At 44.9% G+C, this 19,207-nt stretch overlaps 1 protein-coding gene across 1 annotated transcript in view; it reads right to left on the bottom strand.

The window, feature by feature from the left end:
• Positions 1 to 5,136: 5,136 nt before the first annotated feature.
• Positions 5,137 to 19,207, bottom strand: part of ylpm1 (YLP motif containing 1) — a 35,717-nt gene continuing 21,646 nt past the window's right edge. The window contains exons 22-39 of the mRNA XM_080514430.1: positions 14,136 to 14,202; positions 13,107 to 13,367; positions 12,802 to 12,877; positions 10,774 to 10,928; positions 8,953 to 8,986; positions 8,832 to 8,868; positions 8,677 to 8,738; positions 8,520 to 8,594; positions 8,350 to 8,405; positions 8,162 to 8,270; positions 7,356 to 7,469; positions 7,212 to 7,282; positions 6,995 to 7,092; positions 6,780 to 6,910; positions 5,800 to 5,873; positions 5,634 to 5,717; positions 5,395 to 5,562; positions 5,137 to 5,310 (exon numbers count right to left, since the gene is read on the bottom strand). Coding sequence (XP_080370556.1) covers positions 5,176 to 5,310; positions 5,395 to 5,562; positions 5,634 to 5,717; positions 5,800 to 5,873; positions 6,780 to 6,910; positions 6,995 to 7,092; positions 7,212 to 7,282; positions 7,356 to 7,469; positions 8,162 to 8,270; positions 8,350 to 8,405; positions 8,520 to 8,594; positions 8,677 to 8,738; positions 8,832 to 8,868; positions 8,953 to 8,986; positions 10,774 to 10,928; positions 12,802 to 12,877; positions 13,107 to 13,367; positions 14,136 to 14,202 — 1,807 coding nt within the window. The 3' untranslated portion in view covers positions 5,137 to 5,175. The remainder of the gene's footprint in view (positions 5,311 to 5,394; positions 5,563 to 5,633; positions 5,718 to 5,799; positions 5,874 to 6,779; positions 6,911 to 6,994; positions 7,093 to 7,211; positions 7,283 to 7,355; positions 7,470 to 8,161; positions 8,271 to 8,349; positions 8,406 to 8,519; positions 8,595 to 8,676; positions 8,739 to 8,831; positions 8,869 to 8,952; positions 8,987 to 10,773; positions 10,929 to 12,801; positions 12,878 to 13,106; positions 13,368 to 14,135; positions 14,203 to 19,207) is intronic.

The following is a 19,207-nucleotide window of genomic DNA, read 5'->3' as shown; positions in this document are numbered from 1 at the left end:
AGAAGGATTCCCCCGACTTCCTCGGCTGGAGATTCAAAATTCAAATAACTTTGTTATGCAACAACAGTGGTGGGGCTAGTCGGAGAAACCTTAGAAGTAGAACCCCAACTATCGTTTTTTGCAAAGTAGTGTTTTACATTTCACTAGGCCTTTATAGCAAGTTGTTCAATTGTTTTATAGATATGTGGGACATCATGAGGGTAACGGTGTGTGTGTGTGTGTGTGTGTGTGTGTAGGGCGTGTTTGTGTGTGAGGACTTCGTACAGCGGCTGAACGCAGCCCGGCGGCGGCGGAGGCCCACTCTGGACGTGCAGCACAGCGTCATGACCGTCGTCCCCGGGAACTTCGCCGCCCTGCAGGTGTTGAAGGTGGGTGACGGGGAGAACGAGGTTAAAACCCCCCCCTCCCCCTCGCCTTCGAGCAATCGCAACACTGAGCGCTCTGCGCCGACGCAGGAGTCCCTGGAGAGGAGGAGCACGAGCATGGCGGAGTTCTTCCAGGCGTTGGACAAAGACGGCAGCATGCAGGTCTCCACCGCCGACTTCAGGGAGGCCGTACGGGTGAGGCGCTCACCCACAATGCACCTCGTCACCGACGGCGTCAAAAGTGAGTGAGTGAGTGAATGTTGTCTTGGCATGCAGGACGGCAACATACCTCTGGGCCGACACCAGCTCAGCTGGCTGGTCAGGAAGTTCGACAGGAGCTGCTCAGGGTTCATCAAGTACAGGTCAGAAAAATACAGGAAATAAAAACAAACAAAAACTGAACAGAAGCGACACAAAAGGAGACGTTTCGTTGCTCGTCTCACCTCTTCCTCTTTGTTCGCAGTCAGTTTGTGTGAAGTGACGAAGGAGACGCCTGAAAAATAAATTCAAACATTTTTTTTGGTTTTCTCCCATCTGTTTGGCCTCAGAAGTTTGTGTGTGTGTGTGTGTGTGTCCAACTGGCATCTTTTCACGTTCTCACCTCATTCCACATCAGCCTGCTCCACTGCTCTTGACCTCTGACCCCCCCGCCCCCCTAACCAGCTGCACCGACCGTCCTCCGCTCCATCCAGAAACCATCTTGTGGTATGACAACAACAGAAGAAGAAGAGCGCCGGCGTCCAACATCAAAGGCGGCCGGGGGGACGAGGAAGAATAGCGCCAGATGTGGGCTGGTTGTTCGGTCACACTCTGAATGGATGGTGTCCTGCAAGGGGGGGTGGTGGTGGTGGTGGTGGGGGGGGGCAGAGGATGATGAATATGGATGCTCGCCGTTACTCATGCAGGCCCCGCCGGCGAGCGAGGCGCTAATCGAGGGCGTGCTGGTGAATTGTCTCAAGGTGTGATTTCCATCAGGTGGCGGCCACAAAGGAGACAAAGGCGAACGCTCCTTTCACGACCAACTGTCCAACTCCGCTTCATATGTTTATCCGACTTTGGGGATTCGGGAGGTTTTTAATGTGATCCGGTTGATCAGTTCACGCAGATAACAAGCAGGTACGTCGGCACTGAAGTGGGAGAGTTTAGCCGACAACTGTGCTCAGAGACGCTGAGAACCACAATGGTTTGAAAAAAATAAATAAAAATGCTCTGACTTGTTGGAAAAACAACTTTTTCAAATGCTTCTACTGCGCATGACGTATGGAGTAAGTACCGTCATTCCTGGAGTGCACATGAATATAAGTTGCACACCAAATTTATATATATATATATATATATATATATATATTAAAAAAGAAAGGTTGGAGTTACGTGATGCACCTGAACACATCACCAATGTATTGAAGCTCCTTAACCTTTAAAAATCCATAAATCAGCCTCGGCATCGTTTAAGCCACCGGGTTCAAAGCGCGTGGAAAAAAAAGTAGCGGCCTATAGTCCAGAAATTACGGTAGTTCTTTTTCACACGTGTGAAAACGTGTTGCTACAGGTCCTGTGTCCACACGAGCCAAAAACCATGTTTTCTCAACGTCGTTCTTAAAAGAACCACACAGTCACTGTGGCCATGGCTCAAAATGATGTCGTAAACATGCCAGGCCACTAGGTGGTGCTGTAACTGCATGAGAAATACACCAAACACTGGAAGAAGACATGGAAAATCCAACATGTCGCTTTATTAGACGGACTATCAGTGCGACCGCTTAACTCGTCCCCGTTGCGTCACATAACTCACAATAGTTCCTAGTGTTACAAGCTTTTCTGTCATTTTCGTGTAAACATCCGACATGGAAAGTGTACTAAAATATTCTACTCACGTAAAAGTACAAATACTTGCAATACGTGCAAGTAAAAGTTTTAGTCTAAAAATGTAGTAAAGTAAAAGTAAGACAAAGTTCAAGAAAGACAAAGATATAAATCTGAAAGTAGTTGTTCTTAATGGAAAGAACAAAATTAAATTAAATGGCAGTAAAACTAAATCAATAAGACCAAACTATATTATTATTTCATATGAAACTGTGGTTTAAATAATAGTGCAGCATCGCCAAGTTGATTACAAGGGCTGAACCGTTGTGCTGCAATGCACCATGGGAGTATTAATGACATTTTACTTCAGGGGCCAAATGCCGTCAAGTTTCACCTTGAGTGGGCCGGACTGGTAAAATATTGGTATAATAACATTTAAATCAACAGTGTATTATGTGGTGGAAGTGTCTATGTTTGTGTAAGATCACGTAATTACCACAGAAAATAATGACAATCTCAACATAAGGTCATTTTAAATTAAACATTCTGGTGCAAAGTCCAGTGAAGAGTCATAAAAAAAAACCCTCCTAACTTGGTGGTTTGACCGGATTGGAGCCTTTAAACTTTAATCTCATACCGTCATGGTGTTCCTGCTGGATATTTCAAAAATAAAAGCCTCTGCCATTAACGAGTCGGCATTACCAGAAGTGCTTAATCTCAGACGATGGTGTTTCATGTTGCTTGACAGGTAATTACATCCAGAGTGCAATTCTCTGAAGACATTAATTTATTGGTTAAATTCGACACTGTTGGGAGATTCAGCGCAGTACTTTTTATACAAACATACTCGAGTAAAAGCTTCAAACAACTATCAGGAATGAGAAATGATCATCGAGCCCTGCAGTGAGTTGAACTTTTTCCCATTTTAATAACTGCAACTCATCACATAATGAGCTTTTTTTTTTTAATAGACAAGACAAAAAATAACAGAATAATTTAGGTAAATTATCTCTCTGATGTTTCCTGATGAAAACAAACAGCCTGCTGCCAATTTCTAATGAGCCATCTTTATCTGAACGGGCACAAAGACTTTAAAAACCCACATCTTATTGAGCAGTCCAATTGGAAATTCAGAGATTTGGCCAAATTTCGAAGACAAAAACAAAAAAAACAACAACAACCTGCCAACAAGCCCTTCAGGTATCTCTGCACCCGCTGCCAATTAAGAGCATCACCGAAGCGCTAATGGAATCTTGAGCTGTAGCAAAAGTAAATAATTTAATTAAAGAAGCCCTTGTGTCATTGTTTGCTGTATTCAGAGCCATTACAACCTCCAGTATTCTCATGCTAATCTAAATGCTTCATTTCCCCCCCCCCCCTGTTTGCATAATGAATTCGGTGGTTTTTTTTGCTCCGAACAGCGTCGTGGAGACGTTTGTGTAGTCGCTGGCAAGCAAACAAAGTGCGTACGTCGCGGGCCATTGTTTCCCCGCCTGCGATTATTAAAGTAAACAGAAGCGAGTGAAGAGGCCTGGTACACAGCTGCACGCACTCCAGCCCTGTGCCGGCGGAGTGGGAGAAGAGGCCGAGCAAGTCCTCAAGACTCCGTCAGAGATGATCCCATTATCCGGCGCTGCCGTCGAGAGAGGGCCCCCCCCCCCGGCCCCGGGGTAATGAGGCTTTGAAGAAGATCCACCGGCTGGCAACGCCACTTGCCGGATCCGCCGACAACAATTAAAAATCTGGCACAAGATGAAATGTTCTCCACCAAGATTGGGCTGCGGGAAGATGCTCGGCTCTCCTTCGCCGCGCTGGAAGGTCCGTGGATTTGAAATGTGAACGGCGGCGAGCAGAGTGGGACCGGATCAGCTCATGGAGCCGTTCAGGTAACAACAACGATCGGTAGAAATACACATTAATAGAACTGTGTCGACATCAGGAATATATTGTTTCTATAACTCCTACATATATATATATATATATATATACAAATTACAGACATAAACTTTAAGTAGATAACATTGAGTTTATTGTTTATTATATAAAGCATTTCATATATATGACAGAATATAAAATGAGCTCAACTTACTTAAGTGTGCGTTTTGCCATATTGCCCAGAGCTCAACATAGCAAAAACAAATATATAAAAAAAGAGCAGCTAATAAAAAGGGATAACACGAGTGTATTTGGTCGTGAAACTTGAAGAACAATAATAATAAAAAAAAAAATGATAGCGTTATATTAGACTGCCGACATGGAACTGGTCAGTTCTGGGTGTTTTCTGGGTCAGTTTGGCTCTGATGAGGAAAAAGTGTCTCAGGAGCCCAAAGTGACGAGGAGGGAGGAAGAAGTCGTGGAAACAAACTGCTGCCTGCAAAAAAATCAATCTTTGTGCGTTTACACCCCCAACCCCCAACCAATACCCCATACCCAATACCTCGACCCCCTACCCATACCCGACCCCAATGCGACCTTAACCGCGACCCCACCCCACCCCCACAGACATGTCTACGTCAGCTTTGGTTAGCTTGCGCTCAGTTTCCGCGTTTTTATGTTTTCATTTCAGAAAGACTTTTACACCATCTTGAAAACGGTGTCCGTTTCCATGGAAACGGCGGTGCACATGTGCAATTTTCAAAAAAAAAAGTCTCAATAGAGAGGCAGGGTTTTCCAAAAGTTGTGCCCCCCCCCGTCTCACCTTGGGAGACATTTTCAAAAAGATGCATTTTCAGTGGCTCCAAGCACCGTCGCCGTGTGAACCGACACCCAAAACAACAACAACATTTTTCCGTTTCCAGTTGAAAAAAAGTTTTGTAAACAAGGCCTATGTTTGCTAAACTGGAACAGACAAACAGACTCTTCTCTTTGGTCATGAAGCACATTCTCTCTACAGGTAACGACATGTAGTCAAGTGCAAAGTGTTGGAACCCCCCCCCCCCCCTCCCTCCCCCTCCCCCTCCCCCCTCCCACGGACAGTTAGATCGGTAAACATGGCTTGTGTGTTACGTCACATGTCCAGCAGCAGCACTCGCGGGTCTTCAACCACCGCTTTTATCTTGCGCAAGAAAGTGACGGCTTCCCTCCCGTCGACGAGACGGTGGTCGTACGTCAGCGCCACGTACATCATGGGCCGGATCTCCACCTGCCGGGGGCACAGTGGCTTTTTAGAGGCACGGAGCTTTTCAGCGGGCGTACGAGTCGTCGGGCGCAACGGAGTGTTTCCCACCTGGCCGCCGACGGCCACGGGCCGCTCGAAGACGCCGTGCATGCCCAGGATGGCGGACTGCGGCGGGTTGATGATGGGCGTCCCGAACAGCGAGCCGAACACGCCGCCGTTACTGACGGTGAACGTGCCCCCGTCCATGTCTTCCACCGCCAGCTCGTTGTTCCGCGCCTGGAAAATCAGTTCCCGCTCAGAAAGACGACCCCAAGTGTCACGTCCTTCCACTACATGCAGACTTTTACCTTTTCCCCCAAAGCGTTAATGGCTTTCTCAATGTCCACAAAGCTCAGGGTCTCAACATTTCGGATCACCGGCACAACGAGGCCCTGAAAGGAGGAGTGGCGGAAACTGATTCAGGAGCATTCAGAGTCAGATGGAGGGGGGAAAATAAGCCCAAAACAAACTTACCTTTGGAGTTGCCACCGCAACACTAATGTCTACGTAATCTCTGTAGATGATCTCATTGGTCGAGTCGTCAATAACTGCAGAAAAGAGAGGGGAGGAGTCTGTCTGAAGTTGGAGTTATCAGCGTGAACCTGAATCTCAAAAATCTACATATTCGAATACAAGTGCTAAAATTACTCACCAGTTACAAGTCATACAGTTTCACAATTGGCTGTTTTTTTTTTTTTTTTTACATGTGACCTTTGCTACATTTCTGCCTTCTGAAGGATTCAAAGCTGTAAAAGCCTGGGTTTTGTGGCCCTGAGCTCAGGCTCACAGGCTCCATCATCCTGCCCTGCGCCTCAAGGAGTTAACGAGAACCAGCCATCAGGTGGCGCTATGCCCCAGGGGTGAGCCTTCCTGGTCCTGGGGGGGGGGGGGGGGGGGGGCGTAAGTCCTGCATGTTTAGCTTGCAACCTCGCTAACGTATGAGTCTCGCAGCTCGCTAAAATGTCGGCGGGCGGATTTACGTGATGCACCTGAACGCATTACCCAGCTCCTGCAGTTAAAACAGGACCGACATGGCGGCTCAGACACAAACTTCCTCTTTTATTACTAAAACGGTTCAGAGAAATGCATTTCTGAAAACACTGGAAGCGAGAAATCAACTGTGCAGTTGAAAAGTTAAAACGCCTGCCGTGAGGGGGCGTGGCCTGCGACTTCCACAGCTTCTTCACGGAGTACGAACTCTCCTGAAAAAGCTTTTTTTTTTTTTTTCACTGCCCAACGTCTCTCCTTGTTGTTGTTGGGTTCTTATGGAAGGAGCAGGGACCTTGACTTGCTCAGCCTTGCTAGCCTCAACTGGACATCTGACCAGGAAACAGTGACGTTTAAAGCGGCCAATTAGAATGGAAGTGTGTGTGTGTGTGTGTGTGTGTGTGTGTGTGTGTGTGTGTGTGTGTGTGTGTGTGTGTGTGTGTGGGTGTGTGTGTGTGTGGTCTTACCGGCGTTAACAGCCGGCTGGTCCATCAGGGCGTGAGCGGCGGCTTTCACAAACGGTGACATGAAGCCCAGTTTGGTGGCGTGCTTCTTGAGGAAAGCCTCGTTATGGATCGCCCTCATCTCCTTAATGTTGCTGCGGCGGAAAGAAACAAGACGCTCGGGAACGACGTCTGAGGAGAAACTCGACGAGACGCCAGGTGCGCTGAACGCCTCTCACCTCACGTCCACCTCGTTGAACGTGGTCAGCATGGCGCACGTGTTCTGAGCCTCCTTCAGCCTCTCGGCGATTCTCGACCTCATGCGGCTCATCTTCACCTGCACGGGAGAGCAAAGTGTGGTCGTCTACGACTGCCTGGATGAGGCTCAGTCGTCTTTACAGAAGCAATACGAGGTGGGGGGGGGGGGGGGGGGGGGGGGGATGTGTTTGACGTTACCCTGCTTTCTCCTCTGCTTCCAGCTGCTGGTGGAGCTGCTGGAGCCGCCACCGGGGGCAGCACCGCACAACCTACCGAAGAACGAACGTGGGAACGTCACAAGCAGTGAGATATAGAAGGTTGGGAGTAAAGGAGAGGACTCACCTGGCCTGGCCTGAGGAGTGTGGAGGGGGAGTGGAGGAGGCGTGGCAGGAGGAGGAGGTGGCGGGGGGGCGGCTGCAGCCGGGGAGGGAGGAGGGACTTTGGCCCGGGGAGCGTCTGAGAGGGAAGAGAAGGACTTAAAACGGAAACCGTATGAGGAGAACAAGTCATTAAAACACACATTTGATTACATATTAAGGATGTAACGCAAACAAAGACGAGTAAATATCTAAATACAGCAGGGCTGTCAAACATAAGGGCCTGAAAGAGGCTCCAATCTGGGGGGGGGGGGGGGGGGGGGGAATTAATCTCCAAGAAAACAGTGATCATTTTAAACAAAAGGGGACGAGGATGCTGCCATGAAAAACAGCAAACTTGCATTAGCCTCAAAACTAATTTTTTTTTTTTTTTTACATTTCACTGTATTTTCCACCCGGTTTCATTAAAATGAGCTTCATGTAATGTAATTATTTGGTTTTGTAAAAATGTGTGTACTCCAAAAAGAAAAACTTCAAAGTTCAAATTTAAAAGGTTATTATGGCAATATGTTACTGGTCGAGATGAAATGAGGCTGTTTGTAATTGTAAATTTGTAAACTGAATATCTATTTCTACCGAGTGGAGTTTGAGTAATGTATAAACTATTCCTATGTATTTTTCCCTATTTGTATTCCTGTTTTTGCTTTGATGCCCACATTTGCTGCCTGTTCATAGGTCTTCGTTTTGAACACGTCCGTCGTCCACTTTGCTACTGTGACACTGGAATTTCTCACTAGTGGGCTTAATAAAGGTTAATGGAATCACGCGAACCTCCCTTCCGCAGCCTGAAGAGCGGCGTTCCTCCTTCCACCTTCCCTCCGTCGGGCACCAGGAGCTCCTCGACCACGCCGGACGCCGGAGCGGGAACCGGCACCGAGGTCTGGAAGCAACAATCCCCCCCCCAACCGTCAATCTTCTCAATGCGTCGACTCGCAGCCCGACTTCGGCCTCGTCTTTACCTTGTCGGTCTCAATTTCACACACGATTTCATCCTCCGCCACCGAGTCGCCCGCAGCTAAAGAGAGGCGGAAAGACGAAACGTGTTTGTTTAACCAGATACTGGAGGTTGAAAGTTTTTTTTTTTTTTTTTTTTTGTTTGTTAACGGGAGACATGTTGACGAATACAAACCTCTCTCCCACCTCACATCCCCCTCGGACACTGATTCTGCAAACGGCGGAGTGTTGACCGTGATCAGTTCATCCCCTGCACAACAAAATCAAAGTGTTATTATGAGTGAAACACAGAGTACCGCTCTGTTAATACTGAAAGGGGTTGGGACACATACTCCGAATGGCAGACGTCCTGAAGTATCTGACGTGGCGAACGTTTGCCGACGGCAGAAATTCCCTTTGAAAATTCGCAAATACAACCAAACGTCAAAGCTCAGGTCACTCAGCGAAGTTCAAAGGCCAAAAACGAGATAAAAGGAAGATCACTTACGCGCTACTGTAAACGAGGCGGCTGTGCGCCGAGCGGCCTGGGACAGAAACAAAAGTAGAGACACATTTTGAAAACGGCGGCATGCGGAGTTGTCTGAGGGAAGAAAGAAAGAAAAACTCACCGGAGACACTTTGCTTTACGAACACGTCACCGGCCTGAAAAGACACAGAAACACTTCAAGTCCCTCTTTGTTTTCCTGATTCAATAAGAAGACAAGCGAATGACCCAAATTTTGTTTTTCCAAGTAAAAATGCTAACAAGTGACAATAACCCAGTTATCCTTCAATACAGAAAATAATGCATTCTATTTAAAGCAAATAAAAACATCCATACGATCAAATTGTTTGCTTTTTTAAAAGTTTAAGACTGTCATGAGGCTTCCTGGACATCTTCAAATGTCTGGTTTTGTTTAGATAATTGTCTAAAATGCCACAAATACATATGAAAAAGGAGCAATGTTTCTTTGTTTTCACATGGATACACTTGTAACGTGTGAATTTCCCCCGATACTGAAACGAAGCGGTGACAGAGGGATCATGTCTGCCCTCATCGTTTCCTCCTCCTCCTCAGAAGAAGAAAGTGGTCGATCCTGCAGTAAAAGTCTCTCCATCAGACCGTATGAGTCATCTGGCGGTTGTGTTTGTTCTGCCTTCACAATAAGAGGCTGGTGGAGTTCAGCCTGCTTCTAAAGGGATGTTTGTCTGGTGGAGTCACTCGTGACCAGAGCCGAGGAGGGTGGGGCCGTCAGATGTGAAACGGTTGGAAGTAAAAGAGGAATTACAGAGAACCGACAGTCCATCAAAATGGAACATTAAGACCTTTGTGATCTCAGGGAGTCTGAATGCAGACGACTAGAAATACTGAGCCGTTTTGACCAAGACGAGCTCATGACCAGTGTTGGTGAAGACGTGTGCAGAGGCGAACAGCTCTGCGGTTGTCGTGTTCACGAGGCCTCAAGTGTTCACGGGGCCTCAAGTGTTCACGGGGCCTCAAGTGTTCACGAGGCCTCAAGTGTTCACGAGGCCTCAAGTGTTCACGGGGCCTCAAGTGTTCCCGAGGCCTCAAGTGTTCACAGGGCCTCAAGTGTTCCCGGAGTGGGACGTAAACAAGGTGAAGCAGCTTTTTTAGTTCCGACGCCGATCATCCGTGGAACAAAACCTTCCAGAATGGATGAGCACAGCTGACACGCTCGCTTCCTTCACACCGATGACTTAAAACACTGTGATCTACTCAGGCTTTCCATTAAACGATAGATTTGACTTATTTTATTGTAATTTTAATGCTTTTTTTAAAATCACGTTTTTAAATGTTTTTCCATAATATACAATACTTAAGATCTTTAATTCTTTACTTTTCTTGTATATCCTTGAAAAGCAGCGTGAACTATATGTGTCTGAATGGTGCTATAGAGATATATTTACTTTGTCTATATTTGATGTTGGACTAGATCTCAAACAATTAATGCAGAAAGTTAAAGAAATGTGTTTTTATGCGTTTTTAGCCATGCTATCGTTTATGAGAACAGTGTTCTCTGATCTCTGAAAAAAACCCCAACATTCTTTCATTTCAATGTTATTAAGACATGAAATAGTGTTTTGAGAATTGAAAAAGTGTTTCCTTATTTACGTGAATGATATCCGTGATGACTCCTCAACATCTGCCTCACAGGAGGCAGGAAGCCACTTCACTAATGTATTATCTAGTCCAGTTTACACTGGGGGCAGCTATTACAGTTGTGGAGGAATAAAAAAGCTGTTTAGCAAATCCTGGGATTGTTTTGAGGATATAAATCTGCACTTCAGTAGAAACTTGACGTCAGTCGCGCGCTCCTTCATGAGGCGACGTCACAGCTGCTGTTAAAACGCCTCGTTACAACCAGCGAAACCGCTCCAAAGTTACTTCTTTTAAAAAACGTGACGCTTTGTGTTTGTGCCCAGCCTACCTGACACACCGCTGACAGTGACCGGCCCAGGCTCCGGTACACACACCGGGACCGGGACAACGACATGATGACTGCTGGGGCGGCGGCTGGAGGGAGGCTGGCCGGTACCATCTGACTCAGAGGGCGGGGGGCGACGAGAGAGCGGGAGGAACCACCTGAGGGACGGGAGGCGGGGGGGGCGTGTGAGGGCGAGCCCAATTCACTCGCCAACAGTTTTCAACCAAACACTTCGTTAAAAGAGTGCTCGGGGCACATTTTCTTTTTAACAATTTGAATAAGAAAATTATAAATATGAAACATGATTTGATGGATTTCTCTCTGTTAAAAGCGCCTAGAATTGACAGTGATGTATTTTGTGCTATATAAATAAAGTTGAATTGAATTCAATATGAAATTACACCAACATTTCCGACTTTATTCATAAAACAATCCTCTAATATGTATGTTTTTTCATTTACAAGCTGTTATTTACCGTTACTGTTATTTTCAATTATTGCGTAGAGACGTATTTTGATTTGTCAATATTCCAAGTCATACCATGTTTTATACATATTTTTAACCTTAAACTATATTCTTATCTCATATTCTCTTGTACACGTATTTAAATCCTCTTTCTACTATTTAGTCTATTTATACTGTTACAGATTTTTTTGATGTCCTGCTATGTTGACATCTGCCTTTTTTGCACTGCCTGCTCCATTTCCCCCAGGGACAAATAGTCTTTTTAATCTTTTATGGGAAAGTTTTATGGGCTTTCATTTGCATGTTCTTCCTGTGCATTCACAAGTTTTAAAGAGCCATTATAGCAGTAAAACGACTCAATTTGTGCATGAATTTTCATATTTGAGCCTGTAAATCGACAGTTTTGTATGTGCATTTGTATAGTAGAAAATACATATACAGATAATACGACAACAGATGCACAGTGTATCTGAAAATATAATCCTCATTTAAATATTAAATAACAATGAGTCAAGTAGGGATGGGATAGGTCGCCATGCTAAACCACACCTCCCATCCTCTGAAGGGGTTCGGACCAGTACAAATAACCAAGTCCTCTTTTCCTCCTACAAGCTCCGACCTGCTGCCTCCTCCTCCTCTTCCTCCTCCTCCAATTCCTCCTGGACAACTAACAGGTGGGTTATCAAATCTTCATATAGCTGCTTTGTAATTCAAGATCTCAGATGGAAGTTATATTTTTGTGTGTACGATTATGCTGTCGGCAATATACATCATGTCATTTAAAAGTATGAATGATCTAACTCGTCTCACATGCTGCTCAGTTGAATAATGAAACCGTTCTCAAAATCAGTGTTTATGCAGAAAATTGGCTCAATTTCAACTTTGCATCATGTATGACAGTTGATAACTTTCTCCTTTTCTTTGTTTTTGTCAGTTCTTCTTAAAGCATGTATTCTTCGAACGGCTCCAATGGGCACCTTTCCCCGTTTGAGCCCGGCTTCCTGCCATCACATTCAGACGCATCAGGTGTGTCCCTCCACACAGGCGTCGGCGGCACAAAAGCTCCAGCAGACGGTTCCTGTTGCAGCGGAGGTGCCGGGTCAAGTCTGCCGTTTCCCAGCCAGCTGGGGCTCCACTCATCGAGAGGCGGCGGCACAAAAAGCCTCCCGTTTCCCGGTCGGCACGAGTGGAGCCTGAACAGTGGACGCCAAGCGAAGCGTGCCAGAGTAGAAAATATCATCAAGGGTATGTCGAGCTGTCCTGGGATCTACTGCGCAGAGGTGACGGCGAGTCGGAGCGACGGGAAAAAGAACCGGGAGCCGTCCTTACAGCAGAAACACGTGGAAGGAAGATGCTTTGGCGCGAGTCACAGCCCGTTTGAGAGACAGTATCTCGGGACAAAGTCCACTCACAGGGATGAAGTAACTGCGACTAGTGAGAAAGAAGAGACCCGTCCATGTCAAAGTGCTGCCTTCACCCATTCTCACAGCGAGTCTGAAACTGCTTCGGGTAAAAAACATCAAGGATGGAAGAAGCTCAAGTTGATGAACTACTTCCAGCCAAAACCGGAGCGGATGAAGCTCATGGCGGGCGCTTTGAAGTACGAACTCTCCAGAGCCGTCAGCAGGAGCGTCGACTCCCTCTTCAAAAGCATGCCGTTTTTTCAGATACTGCCGAACGACGCGAGGAACATAGAGAGGGACCTACCTTTTCAGTCGGCGCTGTGCCGAGACGCCAGTTTAAGAATCTCCTGTTGCGGGGCTGCAGGGTTGATCCAAGATGTTCAGACTGAAGCTCTGTCTCTGGTTGTACAAAAGCCTGAAGTGGAACCGTCCAACAAGTTGGTCCTTCAGTCCAGGTCCAGAGCTCACCGTCATCCGGACTCCGCTCTGCGCGACGCTCCAGAGAAGAGTCCCGGCGCCGACCGCCTTCGTGCCCTCAGGAGTCTGGCAGACAGACGCTCTGAAGGCCGCCAGACCAAGTTGGATTTGTTCGAGACGCACTGGAGGTCCGTCAAAATGCGATCGAAGGTCAACTCCCGATCCGTCCGGAGCCCGCAGACCCACGTCCCGATGGATGCGATACTTTTGGAAAGTCTGCGTCTCCCTCGCGTGAAGATAGAGTGTGACAGCCTGGGGAGAAGCAACCTGCACGCTCTCAATGTATCCTTGAAATGAATCATGTTTGTTTTTCTTCTACCGCTTCAAAAACCTTCTCTTGTGAAGACAGAAAAGCTCTTGTGCTATTTTTGATTCCAACAGGATTTGGATGTTCGATAGAGGAGGAAAAAAAAAAATCACTGCCATTATCAAACCCAAACCTGTGCAGCAGAACGTCTCCATCTGGTTCTGGGACGGTTCCTTCCTAGAAAAAGGGAGATTTTCCTCTCCAGTGTCATCTGTGTTTGTTCATTTATGAGATGCTATGTTGGCTGGGCAATCATTTGAATCCTTTGTATTTGAGATAAATACCAAAGGAAAATGTTGAGTTCTGAACAAGACGTGTTTTATCCTCAACACTGTTGTATTACAGGAGGGTCTGACCACGAACCACCTGAAGAAAGCAAAGCTCGTGTTCTTCTACACGCGATACCCGAGCTCACAGGTACTCATGATGTGTTTCCATGACGTGCAGGTAAGAAAATAGGAACTTCTCTTTGCCCGTTTGCCTCCACGCTTTTATTTCTCCAACTGATTATATGATGTACAGAAAAAAAAACCCCAACACAACAAGATGGAAACAAAGGTTTTATTCGCGTTCTGCTTACTGTGAAATACAAAGACGAGAACCAACGTGTCATCAGCCCACTCACCTGTCTCGACCCCCTCCCCCTCCACCAGTTCACGCGCTGCATCACGTCCCAGCTCATCAAGTGGTTCAGCAACTTCAGGGAGTTTTACTACATCCAGATGGAGAAGTTCGCCCGGCACGCTCTCCTGGACGGCGTGGCTGACGCCAGGGCTCTGACTGTGGGCAGAGAATCAGAACTTTTCAGAGCTCTCAACACGCACTACAACAAGGCCAACGACTTCCAGGTGAGGCGGAAACTCAGGACTTAGATGCATCAGCAGCCTGTGGCTCTTTTGTTCCTGAACGTTCACTAAATTATACCGAAAAAAAATTGGCTGATCTTATTTTTTTTCTGCTTAGTCATTTTCAAAATGACCTTTATCTCTTGGAGGGAAAAAGTCTTATAGTGTTAAAAAAAAAAAGAGGCCCAATCACTAAAATAGGCAGGAAAAGAATCTCTACAAAAAATGAAAAATCAGCTTAGAAAATAATTAAAATGATTAAAATTAAAAATTCCTGTCACCATAAGACTATAACTCCTTCCTGCAATTTGTGATTGCCGTATATATTCTATTTATCATCGTTAAGCCTTGAACATAATATTCAAAACGAAATTTTTTTATCCTGTCTTTCACAGTCAAGGTTCGGTTTATTCTGTGTGGAGCAATGCTTAAAGGAATTTCTCTCTGGGATTAATAATGTACTTCTGTCCTAAAATGTCAAAATTGTCAGAAAATGCTTTAAAAAAAAAAACTGAAACTGTTGAAATCAACAGCTGAAAATAGAACTAAATGTTTACCATCCAAAATTGCAATTGAAAATTCATAAATGCAACATAAGATTGTGTTTGAAACCTATTGTGTGTATGAAACTTTGGCAACCTAATTTTTAAGGTTACTTTTTTTTTCCCCGGTGGAAAATCACACAACTGTTCTTTTGGTCCTGAAGGTTTCAGATTCCTGATCTAGAGTTCGGTCTGAGCTGCGGCACTAACTCCGACAGATTTAATGTTCATTTATTAACGCTGGTATTCTGGTGTTTTAAACAGTCCGGTGACTGGCTGAGAGAGTCGATTAAAATAAGAGGAAAGAGGAAATGCAGAAGCTTTTGCCCACTTTCATTTCCCACAGGAGGAAACAAGTGGTTTTCATTGTGAAGCTCAATACAAGAGTGAAAATGGTAGAATATGAACTTTCCCCCCCCTCAAAGTAAAAAGCAGATGAGTCATCAGATAAAGTCACTGAGATTTACCCCAAAAAACCAAAACAATTAAAATGATCACAGTTGACAGTTAAGACTATGGGTGTTTGAAGATTTTGCTGCATTTCAGTTCATCCTTTTCAAAGTTGATGACGGTTAAAAGCAGAAGAGGAACTCTGGTTTATTCTGGTGAGAAAACTTTATAGTTCAGTGTTTCGGACATGTTCACTTGATGAGTTTCAGGAGATAACAAACGTGTGGAAATTGTACCAAACCAATTAAAATAAATACTGAAGATGAAGTATTTTTTTATAATTTCAGTGTGCATCTAAAACAAGTCTTTCTTTCACACACATCGAAGCATTTCAAAGTTGTGTGTTTTTTTTGTTTTTGTTTATTATCAATAGTTTTATCTTATAAGTTATCAAAACCATTTTAAAATGAGAAAGAATTCTATTTCAGTTCTATTTTTCTTTAACTCGTGACTATTAAAACCATGAGCTAACTATTAATAATCACATTTTAGGTAGTAACTCATGCTTTCCTCACATCTTGGTTCCTGCAACGCCCTCTATGGTGGAGTCGACCATATTTTCCTCCCGTCTCCGGTTCGTTCAGAGTGAACTGCTGCTGCTGCTGGAATACTAACTGGAACACAAACTCCCTCCACTGGCTGCCTGTGCATTTGAAGATTCATTGTTTTTAAATGTGAACGGTCTGGCCCCCGCCTTACCTGTCTGAACTGCTGTTATTCCAGCTCAAGACGCGGATCCTGTTTTATTTTACTCGTCGCACCTCATGGGTTTTAGATTTCCATGCCCATGTTCCTACAGCAGTTTGCTTTGGCTGCAGTTATTTATTCATTTTTAAAGTGTTTTAGAGGTAAAGTTGAGTTGAAGGAATGATTTAATTCATCCTTCACAATCAGATCTGATAAGAAAGGGTCCTCATAAGATGAGACGTCACAGAGAAAATAAAACGTGAATAGGATAACGGATTAAAAAATGAAAACGTTCAGTAGACAGAGGTCTTTACTTTTGATCCTGAAGAGAAGAAAAGCAGAGGACAAAGTGAACAGAGGCGACTGAATGTCAGCAGACGACTTGAAACAAAGTCAACCAAAGCTTTTATCTGGACTCCAGAGTCACAAATGTCGCTCCGCTGGTTTTTATTATCAAGCGGCAACTTCAGTGTTGGGTTTCTTTCTGTACATGGCACATCGGTCGTTTCCTTTTTCACACTTGTGTAAAGAGAGTTGAAGGCTCAACGCTGCTACTTTAGAATCGTCCCCTGAGAGCTGAAGCTCTAAAACAATTCCTGACAGAAGTTTTTTCATGGTTTTTAAGTCACTGACAATACATTCGGTTTGATTTGAACTTTCTTTTTTTTTGGCCATACAGGATTCATACAGGATGTGCACAGGTCAGATAAAATACCTTTTCTTTTCTTTTCTTTTTTATGAAACATCTCAAAAGTGTTGTTTTGTAGTGAACTGTGGCTTTAGAGGGAAAAGTGTATTTTAATTGAAAGGTCAATGACAGGAAAAACCAGTGATTTTGCTCGGTAATGTAAATCTCAATGGGCTAAATTCACACTCCTGAAGCAAGATTTACACGTCACAAGTGATTTTTTTTCACCGTCACACGTCACTGCTGACCAGCTTCACACTGGTCAAGTTGAAAAATATTCTAGTCACAAGGCAAATTTGACAAATAAAACCTGAAGTTATTTTTCTCGATTCCTAAACTGCCTTGACGTCTTACTTACCTTCACTACCAGACAATGTATTAACTACCACACGGTGCCACCCTACGATTAAAGCCACAGGCTGGAGCGACGGCACTCACGTAGAAACGTTCCCTTTGTGGATTCACAGGTCCCCGACAGGTTCCTGGAGGTTGCCCAGATCACGCTACGAGAATTCTACATGGCGATTTCCACGGGAAAGGATCGCGATCCGTCCTGGAAGAAGGCCATCTACAAAATGATCTGTAAACTGGACGCCGACGTGCCGCCGGAGTTCACGTGTCATCGCTCTGGTTAGGGCCCCGGCAGGAGGGCCAAGTCAGAAACCAAACTAAAGGTCACCTTGTTAGTAAAGTACATGCCTGAACACCAGTTCTCCTGTTGTCCACCATCACCAGCTGCATGTTTTTTAGTTTTTTTTCTGTATCGTCTGATTTGGACATTGTGGGAACAGGAAGCTTTCATTTTTTTCTCTCTCCTAATAATACATGAATACGTTTTAGAGGACTTTAGACAGTTTGAATTGTTTCTCTCCTGCAATTAGAACAAAGACAGACACACACGCAGTCAAAATAAAAGCCTTTAATAGTGAACATTGATATTTGGTGAAAATGCACAGACTTTGTAAAAATTACAGCTTCTACCTTCAGTATTTGTGTCTTATAATCCGCACGTCTTCTCTCTTCCATACTCACTGCACGCGTCTTGTCGTTCTTCGGGCGTTTCGCTGTCGGCAGGCAAATTAAAATGGCCTCTGCATCGGGAGCGACGCGCTTTGATGTCGCCGGTGATCCTTTGTGTCCTCCCTGCGATCGCGCTGGGAAAAATTTGTGGGGTGTGGAAATTTCTGGATGTCGATGATTTCCGAGCTCCACGGATGTAAAAATGTAGTTTAAAAAAACGTGAACGCGTCTCTTTTGCTGCAGTGCATGATGCAAGCGGCTGCCGAAAGACCAATAAAGTCATCCTAATTAATACGTTGGACTTTTTTCTTTTTTTTTACCGTTGCTGCGGGTTTTCAACTGCGCCGAGCTGCAGTCTTGTGAACAATTGTTTTTCACGGGTAAAGCAGACTGTGCAATCAGCAACCCTCCACATTGGGTTCCCACACATGCAAAGAATCTGTCAGCAAGACGGACGGTGGCACTTCAGCTTTGATCTCGAGTGTCTCGGGATAAAAACTGGCCATGTATATACCGTGCAAGTTGACGGAATTGGCTTTGAGGCTCCTGCAGGAAGAGGGCAGCTGAACAGAGATCCCGTGAGACGTGAGAGGCTGTCATGCAGCCTCCGGCCACTGCGTGGTGCTACAGAGCAACCAGGCAGCAACAGAGTTCACGTTTTACATTTGTGCCCGATTACACATTTTCATTTGAAAAATGTAATCATTTCCTTGTGATTTTGGGCGTCTGTTTACACGACAACAGTAATCGGAGCCGCTTAAAACGCGGAAAACCGAACTTTTTGAAAACAAAGTCGTCTGTCCATACAAATTTCTGTGTACTCCCCACTGTTCTTTTTTAATAGCATATTGTTCTCTGTGGGCATGTATGTGTGGTTTCATTATATAAACAACTGACAGCCCCCACTAGTGGCCCTCCAGGTGAACTACACTGCTTTAAGTGTCTCTGGCGTTTCCATGTAAATGTGAATCTTTTCGGAAACAAAAACGATGCATTTTCACTTGAAGTGTTGTGTAAACGGAGTGTTAAAATTGTACAAGAGAGGCTTCTTGCAAGTCCACTGTGATTTAGTGGTACTTTCAAATTCCGCAATTAAAACGAGGAAGAAGCAAGAAAAAAAGAAAAAAAGAAATAAAGGATAAAAACCATTCAAGCTTCTGAATATAAACCTGCACTAACTAGCGCCATACACTCGCCAGTCACTAAAAACTGAAACGTAAACAGTCCAAGCAGCGTGCCTTCTGCTTGAGTAGCAAGTAAACTCCTATACGACTGAAGATTTGGACCGAAAGCTTTTAAGTTGCTTTTAAAACATGGTACTTTCAGGCAAACGTTTCAAACACGTGAATACAAACATTGACTCGTCACTCCTAAACACAGACAGAACATTCCCTCACTTTTTTAACTCTCTAAAGCAGATTATGTAGAAAATGTCTCCTTGTAAAACAGTTTTGAGCTGAATTGAGCGACTTGCGATCAACTTTTCTTCCATTTTCTTTGTACTCGTGGTGAAATACAAGACAAATCTACAAGGATTCGCTGGATCGACTCAA

This window comes from Blennius ocellaris, assembly GCF_963422515.1.
Source record: "Blennius ocellaris genome assembly, chromosome: 18".
Classification (NCBI taxonomy): domain Eukaryota; kingdom Metazoa; phylum Chordata; class Actinopteri; order Blenniiformes; family Blenniidae; genus Blennius; species Blennius ocellaris.
The sequence above is the reverse complement of the archived record's forward strand: the minus strand, read 5'-3'. Positions and strand labels throughout refer to the sequence as shown.